This window comes from Manis pentadactyla, chromosome 10 (assembly GCF_030020395.1).
Source record: "Manis pentadactyla isolate mManPen7 chromosome 10, mManPen7.hap1, whole genome shotgun sequence".
Lineage (NCBI taxonomy): Eukaryota > Metazoa > Chordata > Mammalia > Pholidota > Manidae > Manis > Manis pentadactyla.
Genome location: NC_080028.1, coordinates 88,118,494 through 88,143,435, shown reverse-complemented (window position 1 = coordinate 88,143,435; position 24,942 = coordinate 88,118,494). Strand labels below are relative to the sequence as shown.

The 24,942-nt window shown below is 37.3% G+C and overlaps 1 protein-coding gene across 3 annotated transcripts in view; it reads right to left on the bottom strand.

Moving 5' to 3' along the window:
* Positions 1-24,942, bottom strand: part of LOC118923724 (S-adenosyl-L-methionine-dependent tRNA 4-demethylwyosine synthase TYW1) — a 312,259-nt gene that overhangs the window by 26,917 nt on the left and 260,400 nt on the right. For all 3 annotated transcript variants that reach the window (XM_036907895.2, XM_036907896.2, XM_036907897.2), the window contains 2 exons: positions 16,157-16,267; positions 8,230-8,397 (listed from right to left, as the gene is read on the bottom strand). In XM_036907895.2, coding sequence (XP_036763790.2) covers positions 8,230-8,397; positions 16,157-16,267 — 279 coding nt within the window. The remainder of the gene's footprint in view (positions 1-8,229; positions 8,398-16,156; positions 16,268-24,942) is intronic.

Below are 24,942 nucleotides of genomic sequence, written 5' to 3'. Positions count from 1 at the left end.
ATGGTGTCTTTTGCTGTACAGAAGCGTTTCAGCTTGATATTAATTCCACTTGTTAATTTTTGCTTTTGTTTCCCTTACCCGGGAAGATATGTTCAAGAAGAGGTCACTCATGTTCATGCCTAAGAGATTTTTGCCTGTTTTTTTCTAATAGTTTTATGATTTCATGACTTATGTTCAAGTCTTTGGTCCATTTCAAATTTACTTTTCTATATGGGGTTAGACAGTGATCCAGTTCCATTCTCTCTCCAGTTTTGCCAGGACCATCTGTTGAAGAGATTGTCATTTCCCCATTGCATGTCCATAGCTCCTATATCAAATATTAATTAACCATATATGTCTGGGTTAATGTTTGGAGTCTCTATTCTGTTCCATTGGTCTGTGGCTCTGTTCTTGGGCCAGTACTATATTGTGCTGATTACTGTGGCTTTTTAGTAGAGCTTGAAGTTGGGGAGTGAGATACCCCGCAACTTTATTCTTCCTTCTCAGGACTGTTTTAGCTATTCGGGGTCTTTGGTGTTTCCACATGAATTTTTGAACTATTTGTTCCAGTTCATTGGAGAATGCTGTTGGTAATTTGATAGGGATTGCATCGAATCTGTATATTGTTTTGGGCAAGATGGCCATTTTGACAATATTAATTCTTCCTAGCCGGGAGCATGGGATGAGTTTCCATTTGTTAGTGACCTCTTTAATTTCTCTTAAGAGTGTCTTATAGTTTTCAGGGTATAGGTCTTTCACTTCCTTGGTTAGGCTTATTCCTAGGTATTTTATTCTTTGCAATGCTATTGTGAATGGAATTGTCTTCCTGATTTCTCTTTCTATTAGTTCATTGTTAGTGTATAGGAAAGCCACAGATTTCTGTGTGTTAATTTTGTATCCTGCAACTTTGCTGTATTCCAATATCAGTTCTAGTAGTTTTGGAGTGGAGTCTTTAGGGTTTTTAATGTACAATATCATGTCATCTGCAAATAGTGACAGGTAACTTCTTCTATACCAATCTGGATTCCTTGTATTTCTTTGTTTTGTCTAATTGCCGTGGCTATGGCTTCCAGTACTATGTTGAATAACAGTGGGGAGAGTGGGCATCCCTGTCTTGTTCCTGATCTCAGAGGAAAAACTTTCAGCTTCTTGCTGTTCAGTATGATGTGGGCTGTGGGTTTATAGTATATGGCCTTTATTATGTTGAGGTACTTGCCCTCTATACCTATTCTTCTGAGAATTTTTATCATTTATGTATGTTGAATTTTGTCGAATGCTTTTTCAGCATTTATGTAGATGATCATGTGGTTTTTGTCCTTCTTCTGGTTGATGTGGTGGATGATGTTGATGGATTTTCGAATGTTGTACCATCCTTGCATCCCTGGGATGAATCCCACTTGGTCATGGTGAATGATCCTTTTGATGTATTTTTGAATTCGGTTTGCTAATATTTTGTTGAGTATTTTTGCAGCTATGTTCATCAGGGATATTGGTCTGTAGTTTTCTTTTTTGGTGGGGTCGTTGCCTGGTTTTGGTATTAGGGTGATGTTGGTTTCGTAGAATGAATTCGGGAGTATTCCCTCCTCTTCTATTTTTTGGAAAACTTTAAGGAAAATGGATATTATGTCTTCTCTGTATGTCTGATAAAATTCCGAGGTAAATCCATCTGGCCCGGGGGTTTTGTTCTTGGGTAGTTTTTTCATTACTGCTTCAATTTCGTTGCTGGTAATTGGTCTCTTTAGATTTTCTGTTTATTTCAGGGTCAGTCTTGGAAGGTTGTATTTTTCTAGCAAGTTGTCCATTTCTGCTAGGTTTTCCAGCTTGTTAGCATGTAAGTTTTCATAGTATTCTCTAATAATTCTTTGTATTTCTGTGGGGTCCGTCGTGATTTTTCCTTTCTCGTTTCTGATTCTGTTGATGTGTGTTGACTCTATTTTTCTCTTAATAAGTCTGGCTAGAGGCTTACCTATTTTATTTATTCTCTTGAAGAACCAGCTCTTGGTTTCATTGATTTTTTTCTATTGTTTTATTCTTGACAATTTTATTTATTTCTTCTCTGATCTTTATTATGTCCCTCCATCTGCTGACCTTAGGCCTCATTTGTTCTTCTTTTTCCAATTTCAATAATTGTGACATTAGACTATTCATTTGGGATTGTTCTTCCTTTTTTAAATATGCCTGGATTGCTATATACTTTCCTCTTAAGACTGCTTTTGGTGTGTCCCACAGTAGTTGGGGGTTGTGTTGTTGCTGTCATTTGTTTCCATATATTGCTGGATCTCCATTTTAATTTGGTCATTGATCTCTTGATTATTTAGGAGCATGTTGTTAAACCTCCATGTGTTTGTGAGCCTTTTTGCTTTCTTTGTACAATTTAGTTGTAGTTTTATACCTTTGTGGTCTGAAAAGTTGGCTGGTAGAATTTCAATATTTTTGAATTTACTGAGGCTCTTTTTGTGGCCTAGTATGTGGTCTATTCTGGAGAATGTTCCATGTGCACTTGAGAAGAATGTGTATCCTGTTGCTTTTGGATGTAGAGTTCTATAGATGTCTATTAGGTCCATCTGTTCTAGTGTGTTTTTCAGTGCCTCTGTGTCCTTACTTATTTTCTGTCTGGTGGATCTGTCCTTTGGAGTGAGTGGCGTGTTCAAGTGTCCTAAAATGAATGCATTGCATTCTATTTCCTCCTTTAGTTCTGTTAGTATTTGTTTCACATATGCTGGTGCTCCTGTGTTGGGTACATATGTATTTATAATGGTTACATCCTCTTGTTGGACTGAGCCCTTTATCATTATGTAATGTCCTTCTTTATCTCGTTACTTTCTTTGTTTTGAAGTCTATTTTGTCTGATACTAGTATTGCAACACCTGCTTTTTTCTCCCTGTTGTTTGTATGAAATATCTTTTTCCATCCCTTGACTTTTAATCTGTGTATGTCTTTGGGTTTGAAGTGAGTCTCTTGTAAGCAGCATACAGATCGGTCTTGCTTTTTTATCCATTCTATTACTGTGTGTCTTTTGTTCGGTGCATTCAGTCCATTTATATTTAGGGTGATTATTGAAAGATATGTATTTATTGCCATTGCAGGCTTTAATTTTGTGGTTACCAAATGTTCAAGTTTAGCTTCTTTACTATCTTACTGTCTAACTTAACTTGCTTATTGAGCTATTATAAACACTGTCTGATGATTCTTTATTTCTCTCCCTTCTTATTCCTCCTCCTCCATTCTTCAAATGTTGGGTGTTTTGTTCTGTGCTCTTTTGAGGAGTGCTCCCATCTAGAGCAGTTCCTCTAAAATACCCTGTAGAGGTGGTTTGTGGGAGGCAGATTCCCTCAACTTTTGCTTGTCTGGGAATTGCTTAATCCCTCCTTCATATTTAAATGATAATCGTGCTGGATACAGTATTCTTGATTCAAGGCCCTTCTGTTTCATTGCATTAAATATATCATGCCATTCTCTTCTGGCCTGTAAGGTTTCTGTTGAGAAGTCTGATGATAGGCTGATGGGTTTTCCTTTGTAAGTGACCTTTTTTTCTCTCTGGCTGCCCTTAATACTCTGTCCTTGTATTTGATCTTTGTCATTTTAATTATTATATCTCTTGGTGTTGCCCTCCTTAGGTCCCTTGTTATGGAAGTTCTGTGTGCTTCTGTGGTCTGAGAGTCCATTTCCTCCCCCAGTTCGGAGAAGTTTTCAGCAATTATTTCTTCAAAGACACTTTTTTCCCCTTTTTCTCTCTCTTCTTCTTCTGGTACTCCTATAATGCAAATATTGTTCCATTTTAATTGGTCACACAGTACTTTTAATATTCTCTCATTCTTGAAGATCCTTTTATCTCTCTCTGCATCAGCTTCTCTGCATTCCTGTTCTCTGATTTCTAGTCCATTAATGTTCTCTTGCATCTCGTCCATTCTGCTTTGAAGTCCTTCCAGAGATTGTTTTATTTCTGTATTCTCTGTCCTTAGTTCTTGCATATTTTTCTCTGCAAGTCCATCAGCATGGTTATGACTTTTATTTTGAATTCTTTTTCAGGAAGATTGGTTAAATCTATCACCCCAGATTCCTTCTCAGGGGAGGATGTGGAGGATGTCTGGGTTAGTCTGTTCTGGATCATATTTTTCTGCCTTTTCAGGTTGATAGATGCAGTGGTATGCTGTTGACTTGTCTGTCAGCTGGGAGAACCAAGACACTTTCCACTTGCTCCTGGCCTTTCTTTACTGGGACAACGGCAACCCCTAGCAGCTTGTGTTGGGCAGTTGCGCATAGACTGCGTCTCTGTTTCTTGCCCAGCCGCTATGGAAGAAAGTCCCTTGCTGTGGGCATGGCCAGCCTCAGGCTGCTTCTCTGCTATAGCGGGGCTGCACTGGAGGGGGAACGGGTGGGGGGCTGTTTATCACCTTGAGGGGTCTCAGAGCTGCCCTGCTGCCCAGGGGGTTAGGGCACCCGGAGTTCCCCGAGATTCCCAGCTGCTGGGCTAAGTGTCCCAGGACGCTTCTGTCCAGCTGTGAGGTCCCTGTCCCTTCAAGACTTTCAAAAAGCACTCGCTTTTCTTTGTCCCAGGGGCGCCGGCTGCAGGGACCCGCTCACAGGTTTTACTGTCCCGTTTCACTAGTTTCCCACACTCCTCGCACTGTGTGTCTGCGCTCTGGGTGCAGATGGCTAGCGCTGGCTGTTTAGCAGTCCTGGGCTCCCTCTCCCTCCCCGCTCTGACTCTTCTTCCTCCGGGAGCTGGGGTGAGGGGCGCTTGGGTCCTGCCGGGCCGAGGCTTGTATCTTACCCCCTTCACGAGGCGCTGGGTTCTTGCGGGTGTGGATGTAGTCTGGCTGTTGTCCTGTTGTCCTGTATCTTCTGGTCTCTCTTTTAGGGATAGTTGTATTTGCTGTATTTTCAAAAATATATATGTTTTTGGGAGGAGATTCCCACTGTCCTATTCAAGCCACTATCTTGGCTCCACCCTCCACCACCTTCTTTTGTCCTTTGTTTTACACCCTCATCATTTTACCCTTGGACTCTTATAACAGTTTTTAATTGATTTCTCTGTCTTACAGTCTTGAAATTCATTCTTGGTAATGTTGTTAGAGAAATTTTTATTGAACTCAACTATGATTGTGTCACTACCCTACTTAAAACCCTTCAGTGCCTGCTCACACCCACTAGGAGAAAGAAAACATAGGATGCCATTCAATGCCATCAGTGATCTTGTTCCTGCCTAATAATCTCCCTTCTTTTCCCTTCAACCTTTCTCTTGACCTGCATCCATACCAAACTGTAGTTCTCCAGTGTTCCATGCCTCTGCAATTCTCCAGGGACTTTTTCTTGTTTTGTTTCTTGCTTAAATGTCCTTCCTACCTTGGCCATCATTTAAGATCCAGTCAAACAGAAACTCCTCTGTGAAGCCTTTCCTGATAGTACCATATAGTCTCAAATATACCTGCTTTGGGCTCCATTCTATTCTTCCATCTGATAAAACTTTAGGGACATATGTTCAGATAATATTTTTCTGTTGTACCATTCTTAAAGGCATTCTTTTATTTTTTAACTCATCTTTGTGTTCTTAATACCCAGCACAGTGCCTGACATAATTGGGTACTCAACAATCATTTAAGAAAATAATGAAGGTCAATCTCAAGACTACTCTCTGCTGGCTTATACATTGTACATATGTCTATTATTGCACTTATCACACAAAATTTTGGTTATTTGGCACCTTCTGAGATCTCCCTGTGGATAGACAGAGGAGAAAAAGAAAGAAGCTAGAGTAGGGAAATGGCAGATTACTGTAAAAGGAGCAACAAGAGCCAACAATTACTGATGGAATTTTAAGAGACGGGGAATATCTTTACTGTGTTCAAAGGAAACAAATGCCAACCTAGAAATTCATACTCAGCCAAAATATACATTTTCAGACAAAACCTGAGAATTTGCCATAAGCAGCCACCCACTAAAGGAAACATTAAAAGGTGATTTTTCTGGGCAGAAGGAAAATGATCCCAGTTGGTAGTCAACAATTCATAAAGAAATAGAGAGCAAAATATTGTTAAAAATGCAGGTAAACCTAAACGAATACATAAAATAGTAACAATATTGTCTGTACACATATTTATAATTTAATGTATGTAACAATAACAGCACGTGGGTCATGAAGGGAAAAGTGGAGGTTAAGGGTTCTAGAGTTCTCATCTGGCATAGTTAGAGGGTAGAAATATTCTTTAACATTAGACTTGGATTAGTCAAGGATGCATGCAGTAATTTCTAGTGCAATTACAAAAAGAACAGAAAAGAGGATATATTTCCCAACCTAAGTAGAGGGAAAATAAGACCTCTTATGTCTGAGAAAATGAAAGAAATGCAGAAAAAGAGGGCAGATTAGTTCAAGAAGAAACTGGAGTGGCAGAGTCTAATCACATAAGGCCCTAGGAGCTGTACTAAAGATTTTGATTTTCATAATAAAAGCAATGGGAAGTCACAGAAGGCACCTAAACAGGAAAGATCTACATTCTATAAAGACTTCTTTGGCTATGATATGAAGAAAAGACTTAATGGAGGAAGAAAGAACTTTACCACCACTGTCAGGGTTATTCCCAGAGCACTGCCTCTTCAATCAAAGAGTTTTTTTAAGGTACTATTTACTAAAAAAAGTAACAGTGAATAAGAAGCTAGAAAATAAAATACAGTTTTTTGGCTTTAGTTTTTAAGATTTACTTTGTAAGTTAATTATTTTATAGCTATTTTAATTAACATTTCAAATACCAGGTGGTCTCTGTTTGTTCCTTTATGCTCCCTGAACACATTCTTCTGTCACAATATTCATGTTTGACAGACCATAGGTCAGCTATACACAATCTAACTGCCACCAAAGCATGAGAGACTTTTAACCTCATATTTGCTTGAAACTAGAGAATGTGCAATTTTAATTGAGCAAGTTTCATATTATTAAATGCAGTTAACCCGAGAAGCTTTTCAGTCAGCCACTTCATTTTTGGAGAGGGAAAATTAGGCCTTTCATGTTCAAATTAAGCCTGACTTTACTTGTATAAAAAACATTTATTAAGATGACTAGCCCATCTTTGACCTTTACTACCTTTTTGGTATTAATCTATCTTTATTGTGATAAATTCACATACGAAAAACTTTGGCCTTTTCAAGTGTACAGTTCAGCGGTTTTTAGTACAGTCACAAAGTTGTGCAGCTAATAGCACTAATTAATTCCACAACATTTTCATCACCACAAGGAATGCCATGCCACCTGGCAGTCACTTCCCACTCTGCTCTTCCCCCAGCCACTGGCAACCACCAACTTACTTTACTTCTCTATGGATTTGTATATTCTGGATTTTTCATATAACTGGAATTATATAATATGTGGTCTTTTGTGCCTGGCTGTTTTTCACCTACAATAATGTTTTCAAGGTTCATCAAGACCCACTTAAAAAAAAAAAAAAAGATCCCCTTTTAAAAAGACATCTTTTAATGGAGAATTTGAACAGAAAACTAGGCAGAGTAGTATAACAAACCTCTGTGAATCAATTATCCAGCCTCCGCAAGCCCCAGTCCATGCATACACCCATGTACGTGTCACCATGTACTGTTCTGAATCAAATTCCAGATGCTGCATTATTTCTGTGCATATATTTCAGTAAGGACATATTGTTATGACAGCTACTCTATCACTGGCTTTCTGATTAGAATTTTTTCTTTCTTACCTTAGCCTTCTTCTACCAAGAACTGAATTTTTCCTTTGCTAGCAGTTATTTACTAGATTGGTATTAGATTTGAATATTTGTTCCTCTAATAAAAGCACTAAAGGGAGAAACTGGACACCAAAATTCCAGCAAGATTTCTCCAGAGGCTAAGAATCAAACTCATCTAAGATTTGATAAATATCTCAGTATTTCTTCTGAGAGTCAGAAATACTTATACGGGTTGCTGTTTACTATTGTAGCTTCCCTTTGCCATTCTGGGAAAGGAGTAAAGGCTATTACAAGGTGTTTTGCTTTTGTTCTTTAGCATGCACCAATTACAAACCAGAAAGCACTCCAAGTGCCTAAGTGAGGGCTGAAAACAAAGAAATGTCACACAGAATAGAGTTTATGAGCCCAACAGCCAGAATTCAGGGCTTTCTTAATGTTTGTTTTAGGAAAGGTAGCAAATAAGTAGTCACTATAGCAAGGAAAGCAGAAAAGGAGGAGAAAAAAGGAGGAGGATCAGTAAGGGTAAGGGTGATAGAAGAATGCACACCTGAGTTATTCTCACCTTTTTGTGAGCTATCAGGAGGCAATTGGAATGCTCATGCTCACAAGCAATTTCATAGTCAGGGATCAGATCCACCAGCTCACGGACAAAATGTACCACTTCCTCATGCCAGGGCATGTTGGCCATGGTAAGACTGCTTGCTGAACTCTCTCCACAATAGGTAACACCCTGCGGAAACATTAGAACAGTTAGAGACAATTAAAGACCTTCTTAAATGTCACAGAGTCAGAGTTTGAGAGCTAGAAAGCCTTCTAGGGGCCATCTAATCCAACCTGATCCAATTTTAAAGTGAGGAGAGTGAAACAAAGATGATAAAATTCACTTAGGAACTCAGACAAGTAGTTAGTGACAAAGGCAGATCTGAGACTCCCAGACTGATGCTCCTTCCACCCTATGACACTGCTGGGGCTCGGGCAGCTGATCTTTGTGTTGTCACAATCTATGCTGCCCAGTCACAATGATATATTTTGGCCAATAACCTATTTTTCCATTCAAATTCATTTTGCACTCTAATAATTTAATTCTCAAGGAACTATAATCCTCTAGTACAATAACCAAAGCATATTTGATACCCACACAAATTTACTGAACAATTTATTCACTGAGAAAATAATATGAGCTCCCATTTTCCAGTATAGTGTAGATTTACGGTTGGTGCATATTTTCTGTAAAGGGGCAGATAGAGAGCCCTTTGATATTATTCTTTATGGAGATCACTTAGTAATATGTTTTATAAGGGTATATGTATAAACATAGAATCATGCCAAATAGGAAATTCATTTGTGGATATACATACATATCTTTACACGCATCTCCACAAGTATATCTCACCTCTTCAGAAACTCCTCCTATTCACACAAATGCAGTAAGATAAATTAGTTTCTAACTCTTTTGAACTCTACCTGACAGTCCAGGCATATAAGACCCAAAAGTTTCACAACTAAGTTCTCTATCTGATAAGCTGCATAATGATTAATAATTGATTTTCTAATAATAAGGGGTATCTTAACTTTGTAGGCTCTTTAAATACCCCAGAATCAAACTTCCTTGACAAAGTTTGAATATTCTAGACACGCTGCTAAGTAGGGAATAACTTAAAGAGACATGCACTCATACACCCTCTGTCTCTCAATCTCTCTCTCTCTCTCTCTCCCCGCCCCCCCCCCCAACACACACACACAGATTGAAGCGGGTAGAATGACATTAAATGAAAAGCCCACTGCAGAGTGATCCTGACCATGCAGCTGGCACAGCTGGTAGCTGGCTGAAAACTCAGATGAGCTCGGCAAAACTCTGTGCCAGATGGCTATTCAAAGGGATCACTGATGTACTAAAATGAGATGGACTTTGCTGAGCTAAACTATAGGCAACTCAGCTTAATGACAGCAAACAAGAGAATCTTCTCTATTAGTACAATGATTTATAGAATTCATTAAACTGGGCTTGAGTTTTAGGTGAATAAACAAAGCAAATAATTCAATAGTTTAAAAAGCCTTTAAGAAAATATGGCTGAAAATTGGGCTAAACTTACCCAAATGTATAAAAAAAAATGAAAATGACTTACTGATAGGTCAAATTAGTCATAAAAAGGAGCTTTACTTCAATTTAAATACTGTTTATGATGCATGAAACAGATGAACAGCCATGTATATACTAGCTAGTTCAAAGGAATTCATTTTTAATATTTAAAAAGTTACTTCCTTGAAGCAGAGGTTTTAGATAAGATCTTATACTCATGACAATGGCTTTGGAAAATATTTTAATATTTCTTATTCAACAATAATAAATCATGAAATATTAAGGAGAGATTTGGTTTGGAAATGAAACAAGGGAACAAATGCCATAGTTCATTATTATGCCTTCACATAATACTTTTCCATACATCTGCGTGATGTTTTATAGTTAACAAAACATTTTCATGTATAAGTTCTCATTTTAGCCAGACAAAATCCTCTGAGGTAGGCAGTATGGGTAACTTCCTCAGCCAACCACTGAGCCAGAGCCTTCATCATGACAGAATGACTATGGCAGAAATCTGTAACAGTGATTCAGTCTGCAGTCCCCTGGAAAGCCCTGAGCCCTCACTCCATTTGGCTCCTAATGCCCCCATCTCTGGTGGCCCCCTTTTTGTTTTGGTTACTTCACTTCATCCTACACTCTAGTCTACTGATGACTTGCCCTCACTTTATTCCCAATCACATTTGACCCTGAATTGTCTAAAAATGTGTCATGTTCACTCAGGTGACAGCTGTTTGCCCCTTTCTCATCCCACTGCCACCCTGGCCCTGACCCCATTTGGTACCAGCACCAGGTTCTTCCCTCACAACTTTGTAAGAAGAATGACCCCAAGGAAATGGATGGGTACAATGTGGCAATCAAAAAGCACTCTCTCCTATATCTACAGGTGGAGGCGTGACAAGCAGAAGCAAAGAAAGTTCCTGAAATAACAGGCCCACTTATGCACCTTCAGGCTTATAGTGAAAAGCATAACTCACCCACAACATTAGTGACTTCAGAAAGACCACTCTCCTCGAGGGGAGGGGGAACATAAGATCATTTTTACTGGCTGCCTGAAAAGTTCACCTGGGGATTCAAGGTCTGTGTGAAGAACAGTATTTTGGCAGTTTTACTTTAATATCCTAAGAAACTGACTGAGTGTCCAAGACTCCTGATATATTTTTGGTCCCCTATAGTTTGATTTGAAAAGAAACACTGTCTTCATGGCTTTTTGCAGCAAATTAGCACAAACATGTCATTTCTTTATCTGAAAAATGCTTCAATAGCATGTCACAAAGGAGCAGCCCAAGCTTCTCAGCATGGCTCATCAAGAGGCTTTCTTCCTAGATGGCCCCACTCAGGATCCAGTCTTTACCTGGCTGAACACCCCACAATCTATTTAATCTCTGTCCAGGAACCCCTCCTCCATCTGATCCCAATCTCACCACATCCTGTGCATGTCTTTAACTGGTATGATGATGTGTCTAAAATCTGAATTCTGAGAGGGCAAGGGTTACACCGTGTTCTCTGTACCCTTAACCAATCTATGCTGAATGACCTAAAGAGCAAGCTGCATACTCTTCTATGATGTTAAATTCCAGAATTCTTTTCTGATCTAATATAAAATTTCATTAACATTTTTCAGGATTTTTCTAGTCCTTAATGATTATGAACCAACTGATAAACACAGAAAGAGAGGGAGGTTACACGAAAACACTTGTTTTGTAAGATGCATTCTGCAAGGAATGAACTCTGTGGACAGTTACAGTGCAACAGCACAAGAGTTTTAAATCATTTGACAACAAATAATTACTAAGCCCTTACTATTCTCAAGGTGTGATGCTAGGCAGAGAATTCAACGACAGTATTTCATTTACAAATGGATTGTGTGATGAAAGTCTTTCCATAAGGTAGGTATTTGTAACATGAAACACATTTTTAAACAAGCAAGCAAATAATGATAGTTAAGATTCTCAGGCTAGCAAATAAAGGCCTATTTAAACTTAATGAAGCTAAAATATATGTTAATTTACAAGGGAATATAATAGAAAAAAATATTTTATAAGACCAGCAATGAAAGAAAAGAGGAAATCAATGTAATAAAGAAATAGCTTATATTAACTCAATTTAAATAAACGTGCTTAATGGAAAGTGATCTAAATGTTAACTGAATCCAAGCATACATTATCCCACTGAATTCTCAAAACCTATTAAATTGATATTATTATTATTCTAATTTTAGTATTGAGGAAATTTAGGCTCAGGTAGAATAAGTAACTTGTCTGTCCCAGTCTACAAGAGTACATTTTAAGAGTGTATCAGAGCTGTGCTCTTCCCCCTTTCTCAACATGAGAATCTATTGAGACACCTCTGCTCTCTCCACATATGTATGTCCTGGAAATACAGACAAAGGATTTAACAGTATCATGTTTGCTTCTTCAGAGTTCCAAGCATATCACTAACCTAGAGTCAATTTGCATTATCAACTTTATATCTTCAGGGCATTTATGTGACCTTGAGATATTATTACATTTTATCCCCACCCCCTTTTGACAGTTAGGCCCTGGGAGACTTTTTTTTGGTAAGACTATAGGTAAGGGCCAAACCTCCAAGAGCCATTCTGTGTCAGTGGGTACATTTTTTCCTAATTTGTCCTTTTATTGAAGGATAAATTTCTGTTGTTTAAACCCAAATACTGCCTCTACTGGGGCTATGGAGCACCACATGGGTGGGCTTTTTTCTTCTAGTCCCTAAGGAATTCCCTCACAGAGCTGACAGATTAGCTATGCTTTCAAAAGTATGTTTATCATAACATATTTGCTGCTAAGTGGGTTTTTTCTGGAAGGAATTTGAGGTTATCTTACCTCACAATATCGTTAACTCTTGTCAATGTTTTTTTGGAGAGGGTTTATTTTTATTATTTTTAGAACTCTTCTGTTCTAATAAGACAACAAAATGTTGCCTTTTCAGACATTAAATAGTTGAATTCTATTGAAAAGGAAAACATTCCTTCTCCATTTGCTGATTTCGTTTCAATTACCTGAATTACAAAAGTAGTGCATGCTCATATAACACAGAACTATGAGAAGTAAAATTACTAAGCCTTTCCTTCTCTCAAAATGAGCACTATTTATGTTAATGATCTGCTATATATCCTTTTATACTCTTCTTATATAAATATGTCTAAACATATACCATTAAAAATATAATCAAATAATAAATAGTATCTTTTAAGTTGCTTTGTTTCTTAATAGCATATTCTATTCTGTAAATATCCCTTTCCTACTTCAGTTTGAAAGGAAAATAGTTCATTAACTTGCTGGACAAATGAGAAGTGAGTTTAACAAGCATGTGATCCAGTCCTCAATGATCCAGGTACCTATATTGTAAGGCCATTTCTCCCATAGGTCTTCTTTAAGAGACAAGTTGATCATCACCATGTTTTCCCCAGGTACAATACAAACCGTTAACTATTAAATTTTGTCATTTAAATAAGATATTTTTACATTGTGATTAGATTACATGTTTCACCAAGAATTTTTAGATAAAATTCCTCAAAGTAGCTCATTTTTCTTTTGTTGACTTTGCCTTGTTCACTAATTCATTCTATTCCCAAATAGCATATATATATTAAATTTAGTATTTCTGGTGCTTTGACAAAGCCTAGCACTTTGAGAGAGGTCAAAAATATTTGTTGAATGCAAGGATAAAACAGTAAAATGGAAATCTTATTTGAAAGAAACTATGTCATTCTAACACCTCAGCTATAGATAGAAAGCTTTGTCTATTTTCCTAGTTATGTTAATAGTTTGCCAAATTTAAAAATGCCCATCAGAGAATTACACTGTTTACAAAACAGCCATCTTTCTTTAAAAAATAACACTGGTTGATTCTTTTCAGATTATAAAATATCTCATTCACTATAGAAAACATAACTGCAAAGACAGTAGGGAAGAAAATAATAGAGAGGAAAGAAGGAAAAAAAAAAGGCGGCTGTGTGCTCCAGCCAAGTTGTTTTATAATAGAGGTTTTACTGCAGCATCATTCGAGGCAGCATTCTTTAATAGCTAAATCATAATTTAAAATACCATTAATACCTGATGTTGGCAAGGTAGTCTTAAACTGGCACAGTTTTTCAGATGTAGTTTGTATCTCTGCATCATTAGAGTTCTTGCCAAGAGTTCCCTCTTGAAATTAAGAGCAATTTTAAAAGGAAAGAGTGTCTTTGGCCTGACTAGAGAGAAAATGCTATAAACTCAGACAGCAACATTTTATCTGTTCTTACCTTCCTATCCTCCAGAGTACAGTAACACAGAAAGCTGAACTCAGTAAAAGACAGCTGTAAAAGTCTAAAATATCCTTTGATAAGGCAGAGAGAGCATTCAGCTTCTAAACATACTGAAAAGTGGAGCTTTCAGAGGCTAGGTGCATTTTCTGGCCACTTTCTCTATTTTTGTGGATTCTCAATTGTCCAAGGAAGTCATTTGCCTCTTAACACTCCATATCTTTAACTACCATCTCATGCTGATGATTTCCAAATTACTATTGCTAGCCTTGTCTTAGCACCAAAACTTCAGGATGATATAATCTATGGCCTATTTGAACCTATACTTAGATATTTAAGAGTATCTGAAATTATTAAGGCCAACACAGAATTCATGAAATTACTCCCCAAACTTGCCTCCCTCTTCCACTGGTCTTTTCCATCCCAGTAAACTGTTTCACATCCACACAACTGCTTAAGCAAAAAACCCACTCTGTTCCTTCTGTTTTTTCACTTTCTGATTCCTTCTGTTCTTTCACTCCTTACATCTCATCTAGTAACAAATTCTGTTGGTTCTACCTCCAGAATTTATCCGAAATACATCCCTTCCTCTACAACTGTATTATTATCTTCCCCAAGTCATTATAGCAAAAGCTTTGTAACTGGTCTACCCCCTTCTATTACTGCCCTCTATAATCTATTCATGACAGCAGCAGGTAATCTTTTAAAATCATAAAATCAGATCCCATCACTCTCCAGTACAAAACCTTTCTCAGGTACACCTAGTATTTAAAAAGCTTGCCGGTAAACCTACTACAAAACCCAATTCTCTTATCCTTGCTTGAAAAGCCTAACAAAATCTGGCCCCAGCCACTTCTCTGATTCATCTTGTGTCACTGCCAACTCTAACTGCCCAGCTGACATCATGTAGGACCTCTGAGCACCAGCTATGCCAACTGCACAGAATGCCTGACCCCAAGCCTTTTGCATACTGCACTGCTCTTACTATTTAGGTACCAGATTTTAAAAATCATCTCCTCAGAGAAGCCTTCCTGCTTAAGAAACAGCCAACCACAATATCTAGCAGAACAATGTATACATTTACTCTTTAACATCAATCTACTTAAAGGAATCCTACCCAAAAAATATATGACAGAGACATTGCATGCCTCCTGCTGGAAGGATACAATACCACTAAGGAAATAATTTTGAAATGTGCACACACACACACACACACACACACACACACACACGAATCTAATCAGCCTTCTCTTGATCTAACTACCAACCCACAAGAAATACAAGGTGCAGAGGAACATGCAATCAGCAAAATCCAAAATATAAATACGGGAATGAGCCAGGATAAACAATTCATTTTCTTCAACAAAATAAATTACAAAAGGGAAGAAAACACATGGAAGAGGAACTAATAGATTAAAAGAAATTTAAGAGAAATAATCTAATTACAATGAATGGCCAGCCATTTTGGATCCAGATTCAAAAATACTGTTTAAAGAAGAAGAAATAATTGGCCAACTTTGAAACCTTGTATGTTCCAATATTAAGAGAGTATAGTTAAAATTGTTTAGTTGTGAAAACAGTATTCTGAAAAAGTACTTAAAATGAGTGTCTATCTTTTAGCAATATTCACTGAAACAGCTGTAGATGAATGATATAAATGTGGGGGTTTGCTTCAAAATAACAGGTTAAGGGCAGAAAAATAAATAAGGGTATAATTGAAATAAGACTGGTCAAGAGTTGATAATTTTTGAAGCTGGGTGATGGACAGATGGATTTTCGTTAGACCAGTCTCTCTTCTCTACTTCTGTATATGTTGGAAATTTTCCATAATAAAAGTTCATTTTAAAGCCAACCAAGTACTCACTATAACACTATTTTATTTCTCAGAATATTAATGTTACTATGTAGTTTTTAATTATTTATTTTGTGTTGACTGTGTACCTTTCAGTAAATATAAAGAGCAAAAGCTTAGTCTGTACCACTATTATCCCTAATGCCTAGAACAGAGCCAGGTTTTGACTAACATTTGTGAATGAGTAAGTAAAGCATCTAGGACCTCCTGTAGAATTTTAGAAGATTTTTAACTCCACCGTGGCAAATAGAGCATAGTGGGGCATGTTCATGGCATGGCCATCTGGAGCTTACCTTGACTTCAATGAAGTCAGGACTCCCCAGGAACACCAGCTCAGCATAGGCCTGGAGCTCATCCACATTCCACGCTTTCACTAGAGTCAGCCTGTAGACAGTACGCTGTTGCTAAAACAAAAGAAAAGCCAACTTTGTTTTTATCTTGGTTGAAGTCACACCTAGGAAGATTTTCAAATTTCTTCAACCCAAAGAGAACCCTGGTAAGGTGAACTCTTATCATGAACTTCCACAAATCAAAAGTTATATGTTGTAGTAAGATTTTAAAAATGTGAACAATGTAAAAATAATCCCATAAGCCTAATAAAAGCAAAGATATTGATATATTTCTTCTCTCCCATTATCTACTCCTATATTAGGCACCCAAAACTTTCTTAACAATACACACTGAATTAGATTTAGTAGGGAATAGTATATTGACCGAATAGTTTTAGACTACCAAAAATTAATTCAAATCACCTTTAGGTTTTCGGCTACCAACTGCTCAAGTTGTTTATCATAAGAATTTCTAATTCATCTTGTCCTCTTCCCTGTTTTCTCACTATTTAATCATCTCTTGTTGGCAGAAAAGGCAGATTTATCAACTGTCAGTGACGGCATTTGTTTACCATATAGTCAAAAGGGTTATGGTTTTCTGAATTGCAATTAGACAACAGTGATCAAAGTCTTTAAAAAGTGTACACCCCTTTTAAGATCGGGAACAAGACAAGGATGACCCCTCTCCCCACTTTTATTCAACATAGTTCTGGAGGTATTAGCCATGGCAATAAGAAAACACAAATAAATAAAAGGCATCCAGACTGGTAAGGAAGAAGTCAAACTGTCCCTGTTTGCAGATGACATGATATTATATTTTAAAAATTCTAAAGAATAAACTCCAAAACTACTAGATCTAATATCTGAATTCAGCAAAGTTGCAGGATACAAAATTAACACACAGAAATCTGTGGCTTTCCTATACACTAACAATGAAACAATAGAAAGAGAAATCAGGAACGTCATTTCATTCACAATTGCATCAAAAAGAATAAAATACTTAGGAATAAACCTAACCAAGGAAGTGAAAGACCTATACCCTGAAAACTATAAGACACTCTTAAGAGAAATTAAAGAGGACACTAACAAGTGGAAACTCATCCCATGCTCCTGGCTAGGAAGAATTAATATTGTCAAAATGGCCATCCTGCCCAAAGCAATATACAGATTCAATGCAATGCCTTTCAAAATACCAACAGCATTCTTCAACAAACTGTAACAAATAGTTCTAAAATTCATATGGAACCACAAAAGACCACGAATAGCCAAAGCAATCCTGAGAAGAAAGAATAAAGCAGGGGGATCTCACTACCCAATTTCAAGCTCTACTACAAAGCCATAGTAATTAAGACAATTTGGTACTGGCACAAGAACAGACCCACAGACCAGTGGAAAAGAATAGAGAGTCCAGACATTAACACAAACATACATGGTTAATTAATATATGATAAAGGAGCCATGGACATACAATCGGGAAATGACAGCCTCTTCAACAGTTGGTGTTGGCAAAACTGGACAGCTACATGGAAGAGAATGAAACTGGATCATTGTCTAACCCCATACACAAAAATAAATTCGAAATGGATCAAAGACATGAATGTAAGTCATGAAACCATAAAACTCCTAGAAAAAAACATAGGCAAAAATCTCTTGGACATAAACATGAGCAACTTCTTCATGAACATATATCCCTGGACAAGGGAAACAAAAGCAAAAATGAACAAGTGAGACTACATCAAAGTGAAAAGCTTCTATACAGCAAAGGACTGGACCAATAGAACAAAAAGACATCCTACAGTATGGGAGAATATATTCATAAATGACAAATCCAATAAAGGGTTGACATCCAAAATATATAAAGAGCTCGCGCACAACAAACAAAAAGCAAATAATCCAATTAAAAAATGGGCAGAAGAGCTGAACAGACAGTTCTCCAAAGAAGAAATTCAGATGGCCAACAGACACACATGAAAAGCTTCTCCACATCACTAGTCATCAGAGAAATGCAAATAAAAACCACAATGAGTTATCACCTCACACCAGTAAGGATCGCCAACATCCAAAAGACAAACAACAACAAATGTTGACAAGGTTGTGGAGAAAGGGGAACCCTCCTACACTGCTGGTGGGAATGTAAATTAGTTCAAACATTATGGAAAGCAGTATGGAGGTTCCTCAAAAAACTCAAAATAGAAATACCATTTGACCCAGGAATTCCACTCCTAAGAATTTACCCTAAGAATGGAGAAGTCCAGTTTGAAAAAGACAGATGCAGCCATATGTTCATCACAGCACTATATACAATAGCTAAGATATGGAAGCAACCTAAGTGTCCATCAGTACATGAATGGGTAAAGAAGAGGTGGTACATATCCACAATAGAATGTTTTTTAGCCATAAGAAGAAAACAAATCTCACCATTTGCAACAACATGGATGGAGCTAGAGGTTATTATGCTCAGTGAAATAAGCCAGGTGGAATAAGACAAGTACCAAATGATTTCACTAATCTGTGAAGCATAAGAACAAAGGAAAAACTGAACAATCAAAACAGCAGCAGACTCACAGAACCCAAAATGGACTAACAGTTGCCAAAGGGAAAGGAACTGGGGGTGGTGTGGGGCGGTGGGAAGGGAGGGAGAAGGGGAATAAGGAGCATTACAACTGGCACACATAATAATGTAGCAGTGGGTAGCATGGGGAAGGCAGTATAGCACAGAGAAGTCTAGTGATTCTATAGCATTTTACTATGCTGACGGACAGTGATTGTAATGGGGTATGTGGTGGGGACTTGATTATGGGGGGAATCTAGTAATCACAATGTTGTTCATGTAAATGTACATTAATGATACCAAAATAAAAAATAAATAATAAATAAATGAAAATAAAACAATGCTGTTATCTCTTATAACACTAGAGTTTAATTTTGCCTGTTTTAGGCTATTGTATGAAATGCTTTTCTGTCTGGCTTCTTTCACTGATTTTGATACTTGTGAGATTATTCATGCTGTTCTATGTAGCTTTAGATACATTTTTATTGCCATTTAGTATTTCATTATATGAATATAATTCTAGTGAAAGTTGTTTGTTTTTCCCAGTTTGGGTCCCTTACAAAATAATGTTGCTATCAGTATTATTCTACTTGACTCTTGATGTACAAGAGCACACACTGTTTTGGTGTATCTGAGAGTAGACATTCTGGAAGTTTCAAAAATAATATACAGCATGTACTTACATTTGCAGCAGATCCTGACAAACTGGTGTCCAAAGTCATCTCACCACACTGCCACCTGCAGCGTATTCCAGTTCCAGTTGTTTCTTGTCTCAACAACACTTGGTATTGGTAGTCTTTTAAATTTAGCCTCTTTAAATTAAACTCTTGCATTCTTTTATTTTCTTTGCCTGATTACTAGTGAAGTTCAGAATGTTTCTAGCCATTTGAGTATCTATTTTTGTAAAGTATTTGTTCTAATGTTTTAATATTTATTGGGATATCTGTCTTCGTCCTACTGGATTTTTCCCCAAATTCTTTATATATTCTGACTATAAGACTTTTGTTATAAATATCCTGGAATTATTTTCATGTACTTTATGGCTTTCCTCTTCATTTTCTTCAGATTTCTTGATCAACAGGAATAACTAACTTTAGTACATTTACCTTTTTATATAGCATACTTGTATTCAGATTGCCAAAGACAAAGAGAAGGACTATGGGGTTACTAACAGAAAAATATTAGACTTTATTTCAAATTATTACCTTCATATTCTGGGTGTTGTTGTATCTGTGAGAAGCTGGTTCAATGCAATAGTTTCAGAGACTTTATGTAAAGTCTATTTAAAATTAGTTATAGCAGTTACCAAAGTATAAAGAAGAAAAGGATGGTAAGGCTGCAGTTGGAGTAGATTAAAAAAAAAATGGGGTGCAGATGTTACCTGAAAGATGAAAGCTGTAGTGTCCTTTGCAAAGGAAATGCTTAACATGTATTTTTATCGTTCTTCTGTTAAAAAAGAAAAAATGTGGAGTAAAAACTGGATTTATTAAATTTAAATGAAACCTTTTTTTCAGTCTGTTGATTTAGTTAGTAATTTAATTTGCTTGGGTTCTATATTGGTTATTACTGCAGGATTTTCTGAATGCAGCATATTATCTAGTAGGGACAGTACTATGCAATACTATAGCAGGTAAAAATAAGGATGAAAGTTTTAATTCAGGTAAAGAGTTTAGCTACTTACTGTTTGGGCTACATTGTCATTTGTAAAATGTCACAATAGTATTTGGAAAAAAGTTTGGAAGTTGGCATGTTACAATATCAAATATTTTCTGTTTGAGAGTTTAGTATCCCCCCATCCCAAGTAAACACAAACACAATAATATTGTGGAGAAGAAGAGATACCTGAAAGTAATATAACACCAAAAGTGCAGGTGGGCTGTGCAGCAAGAAATCTAGATATTCACTTCTAAAATATAGACCAGAACTTTGTGATAGATTTTAAATTTGGCTTTTAACTTAAATTTGTTTCTTAGGTGGAAGCAATTCATGGACTGCAAATACATGGAGTGAAAATTGAGGTCAAAATTCCAAAGGTAAATGTTAAATGCTTATCAAAAGGACCTGAGGGAGAAAAGGATTAAGTGCAAACCAGTTAGGAAAAACAAGACGAAAGAGGAAAAGTATAAGGTAAGGAAAAGAGTACAGAGCAGCATTAAACTTCTGGGCTTTGGAATCAGCTGTGAATTTAGGCATGCTCTATGTGGTCCTAAAAAACAGGGAGAATATTAATATCTCTATGTTATAGGGGTATAAAACTAAATGAAAAAAAAAAACAAATAAAGGACTTAGCATGGCACATAGAAAAGTATGAATAAATGTCAAATACCATCACCACCACCACCACTAGCACCTCCACAGATTCGTTTGTTCACACAAGCATCAACTCAACCAATTATCACTGGGCTGCTCTATATGCCAGGCATAATTCTGGGTGCTGGAGATACAGCAGTGAACAAAGCAAAGTGAAGAATGCTGAGTAATTTACATTCTATTCTAGTAGAAAAACAACACCAGAGTCAGACAAAAACTCAGCAGCAACAGTAATACCAAAAGAGGAAAGGAGGCAGGACATCATCAAGGTAAGACACCATCAATCCTGCCTTTTGCATGTCTCCCCAGACTCTAAAAACCATATTGAATATTGACCAAATCATATGCTTATCATGTGGGATAAATCCAACTTGATCATGACGGAGGATCTTTTTTTTTTTTGGAGAGGGCATCTCTCATATTTATTGATGACATGGTTGTTAACAACAATAAAATTCTGTATAGGGGACTCAATGCACAGTCATTAATCAACCCCAAGCCTATATCTCAACAGTCTCCAACGTCTGAAGCATAACAAACAAGTTCTTACATGGTGAACAAGGTCTTACATAGTGAATAAGTTCTTACATGGTGAACAGGGCAAGGGCAGTCATATCACAAACTTTCGGTTTTGACCACACATCATGAACTATAAACAATCAAGTCAGATACAATTATTCGTTTGATTTTTATACTTGATTTATATGTGACTCCCACATTTCTCCCTTACTATTATTATTTTTTTAATAAAATGCTGAAGTGGTAGGTAGATGCAAGATAAAGGTAGAAAACATAATTTAGTGCTGTAAGAGGACAAATGTAGATGATCAGGTCTGTGCCTATAGACTAGGTATTAATCCAAGCTAGACAAGGGCAACAAAACATCCACGGATGCAGAAGATTTCTCTCAAAACAGGGAGGGTGAGGTTCTAAGCCTCCCCTCTGCTGGTCCCCAATTTCTCTCCTGATGGCCTCCCTGTGACTGTGCCTGTCTTAAGTTGTTCCTCCCTTGAGGAATCTTACCCGTCTCTGGCTAACCAGTCATCTTCCGGGGCCATACAGGGAAATGTAAAGTTGGTAAGTGAGAGAGAAGCAATATTCTTTGAAAAGGTTAGCTTTTTACTTCTTTGCAGATTTATGCCCCGTGGCTTCTATGCCCAGCATTTGTCTTGAGGTATCTTTACCACTTGGAAGAATTGTGATACTCGGTAATTTTCTATATGAGGCACTAATTCTACTAAAGGGTTGTAATTAGGAAGGAAGAAGAAAAGCTATAGAAGTAGCAGACGGAAGAAAACATGGGAAGATTGATTATTTCTTTGACATATCTTTTTGTAGAGTAACATAAGCATGTATAGGTTTTAAACTACTAATTAAATTGCGCACATACATTAACATAATAGGAATACAGCTACATAACAAAAGCAGACCTACAATTACCAGCCATATCCAGTGAAACCAAGAAAACCAGTTAGGTACCCTAGGTATTTGTGAAAACTTATCAATGATATGATGGATATTGTCTAATTGAATTTGAATAGTTTGAGAAAAATCAGACAAATTAAAACAACACATTCCTGGGAACTGTTCACATCCCATGTGTTCTTTTAACAGTAGATAGTCTATAGTCTCACGATTTTGGAGCGCTGCCACTTGCACTTCTCCTAATTCTTGGTTGAGTTCCAACAGTATAGATCCAGTCAAATTTGTTGTTTTACTGTATGCACAGGCCAGCTTAAATATCTCCTTCTTCATTCCAATGGCAAGTGCAGGAACCAGTGGGATGAATGCAGCTACAACTACAGAAGTGCCAGGATCTTTGTTCAAGTTTTTTGATGTTCATCTTCTGAAATGACTCTTCCAGAGGATGTTGATGTTGGAAGTTCTTCTTCATATCGTATCTTAATTCATTTTCTGTGTAGCCAAATTAGGCTTTGATCCTCTGTATAAACACAAACAAACCCTTTCGCCACACTTTGATATGACCTTTATACCATTGTGAAGAACCTATTGGAAATCATCACACAGGAACTGCTTTTTTTTTCTTTTTAAGAGAAAGGCAGATTATCAGAAAACTGTACTTCCATAGCTGATCATCCGACACCCTTTAAAAGATCAAAATTAAGGATATGTAAAGCAGGCATTAATCGTTGATTTGCAGTTAGTTTTATCCTATCAGGGAGTAATCCCACTTTTCTTTCTCTCTTTTTTTTTTGTTATCATTAATCTACAATTACATGAAGAATATTATGTTTACTAGGCTCTCCCCTATACCAAGTCTCCCCCACAAACCCCATTACAGTCACTGTCCATCAGCATAGCAAAATGTTGTAGAATCAGTACTTGTCTTCTGTTTTGCACAGACCTCCCCTTTCTCCCACCCCCCACATTATGCATTCTAATCATAATATCCCCTTTCTTCTTCCCCCCCTTATCCCTCCCTGCCGACCCATCCTCCCCAGTCCCTTTCTCTATGGAACCTGGCAGTCCATTCTTGGGCTCTGTGATTCTGCTGCTGTTTTGTTCCTTCAGTTTTTCCTTTGTTCCTATTCTCCACGTATGAGTGAAATAATTTGGTACTTGTCCTTCTCCGCCTGGCTTATTTCACTGAGCATAATACCCTCTAGCTCCATCCACGTTGTTGCAAATGGTAGGATTTGTTTTCTTCTTATGGCTGAATAATATTCCAATGTGTATATGTACCACATCTTCTTTATCCATTCATGTACGGATGGAAACTTAGGTTGCTTCCAATTCCTGGCTATTGTAAATAGTGCTGCGATAAACATAGGGGTGCATCTGCCTTTTTCAAACTGGAGTGCTGCATTCTTAGGGTAAATTCCTAGGAGTGGAATTACTGGGTCAAATGGTAAGTCTATTTTGAGCATTTTGAGGAACCTCCATACTGCTTTCCACAATGGTTGAACTAATTTACACTCCCACCAGCAGTGTAGGAGGGTTCCCCTTTCTCCAAAACCTCACCAACATTTGTTGTTGTTTGTCTTTTGGATGGTAGCCATCCGTACTGGTGTGAGGTGATATCTCACTGTGGTTTAAATTTGCATTTATCTGATAATTAGCGATGTGGAGCACCTTTTCATGTGCCTATTGGCAATCTGAATTTCTGTTTTGGAGAACTGTCTGTTCAGCTCCTCTGCCCATTTTTTTATTGGATTATTTGTTTTTTGTTTGTTGAGGTGGGTGAGCTCTTTATATAATTTGGATGTCAAGCCTTTACTAGATCTGTCATTTACAAATATATTCTCCCATACTGTAGGGATCCTTCTTGTTCTATTGATGGTGTCTTCTGCTGTACAGAAACTTTTCAGGTTAATATCATCCCACTTGTTCATTTTTGCTTTTGTTTTCCTTGCATGGGGAGATATGTTCAAGAAGAGGTCACTCATGTTTATGTCCAAGAGATTTTTGCCTATGCTTTTTTCTAAGAGTTTTATGGTTTCATGACTTACATTCAGGTCTTTGATCCGTTTCGAATTTACTTTTGTGTATGGGGATAGACAGTGGTCCAGTTTCATTCTCTTACATGTAGCTGTCCAGTTTTGCCAGCAATATCTGTTGAATAGACTGTCATTTCCCCATTGTATGTCCATGGCTCCTTTATCAAATATTAATTGACCATATATGTTTGGGTTAATGTCTGGAGTCTCTAATCTGTTCCACTGGTCTGTGGCTCTCTTCCTGTGCCAGTACCAAATTGTCTTGATTACTATGGCTTTGTAGTAGAGCTTGACGTTGGGGAGTGAGATCACCCCCACTTTACTCTTCCTTCTCAGGACTGCTTTGGCTATTCAGGGTCTTTGGTGTTTCCATATGAATTTTTGAACTATTTGTTCCAGTTCGTTGAAGAATGTTGCTGGTAGTTTCATAG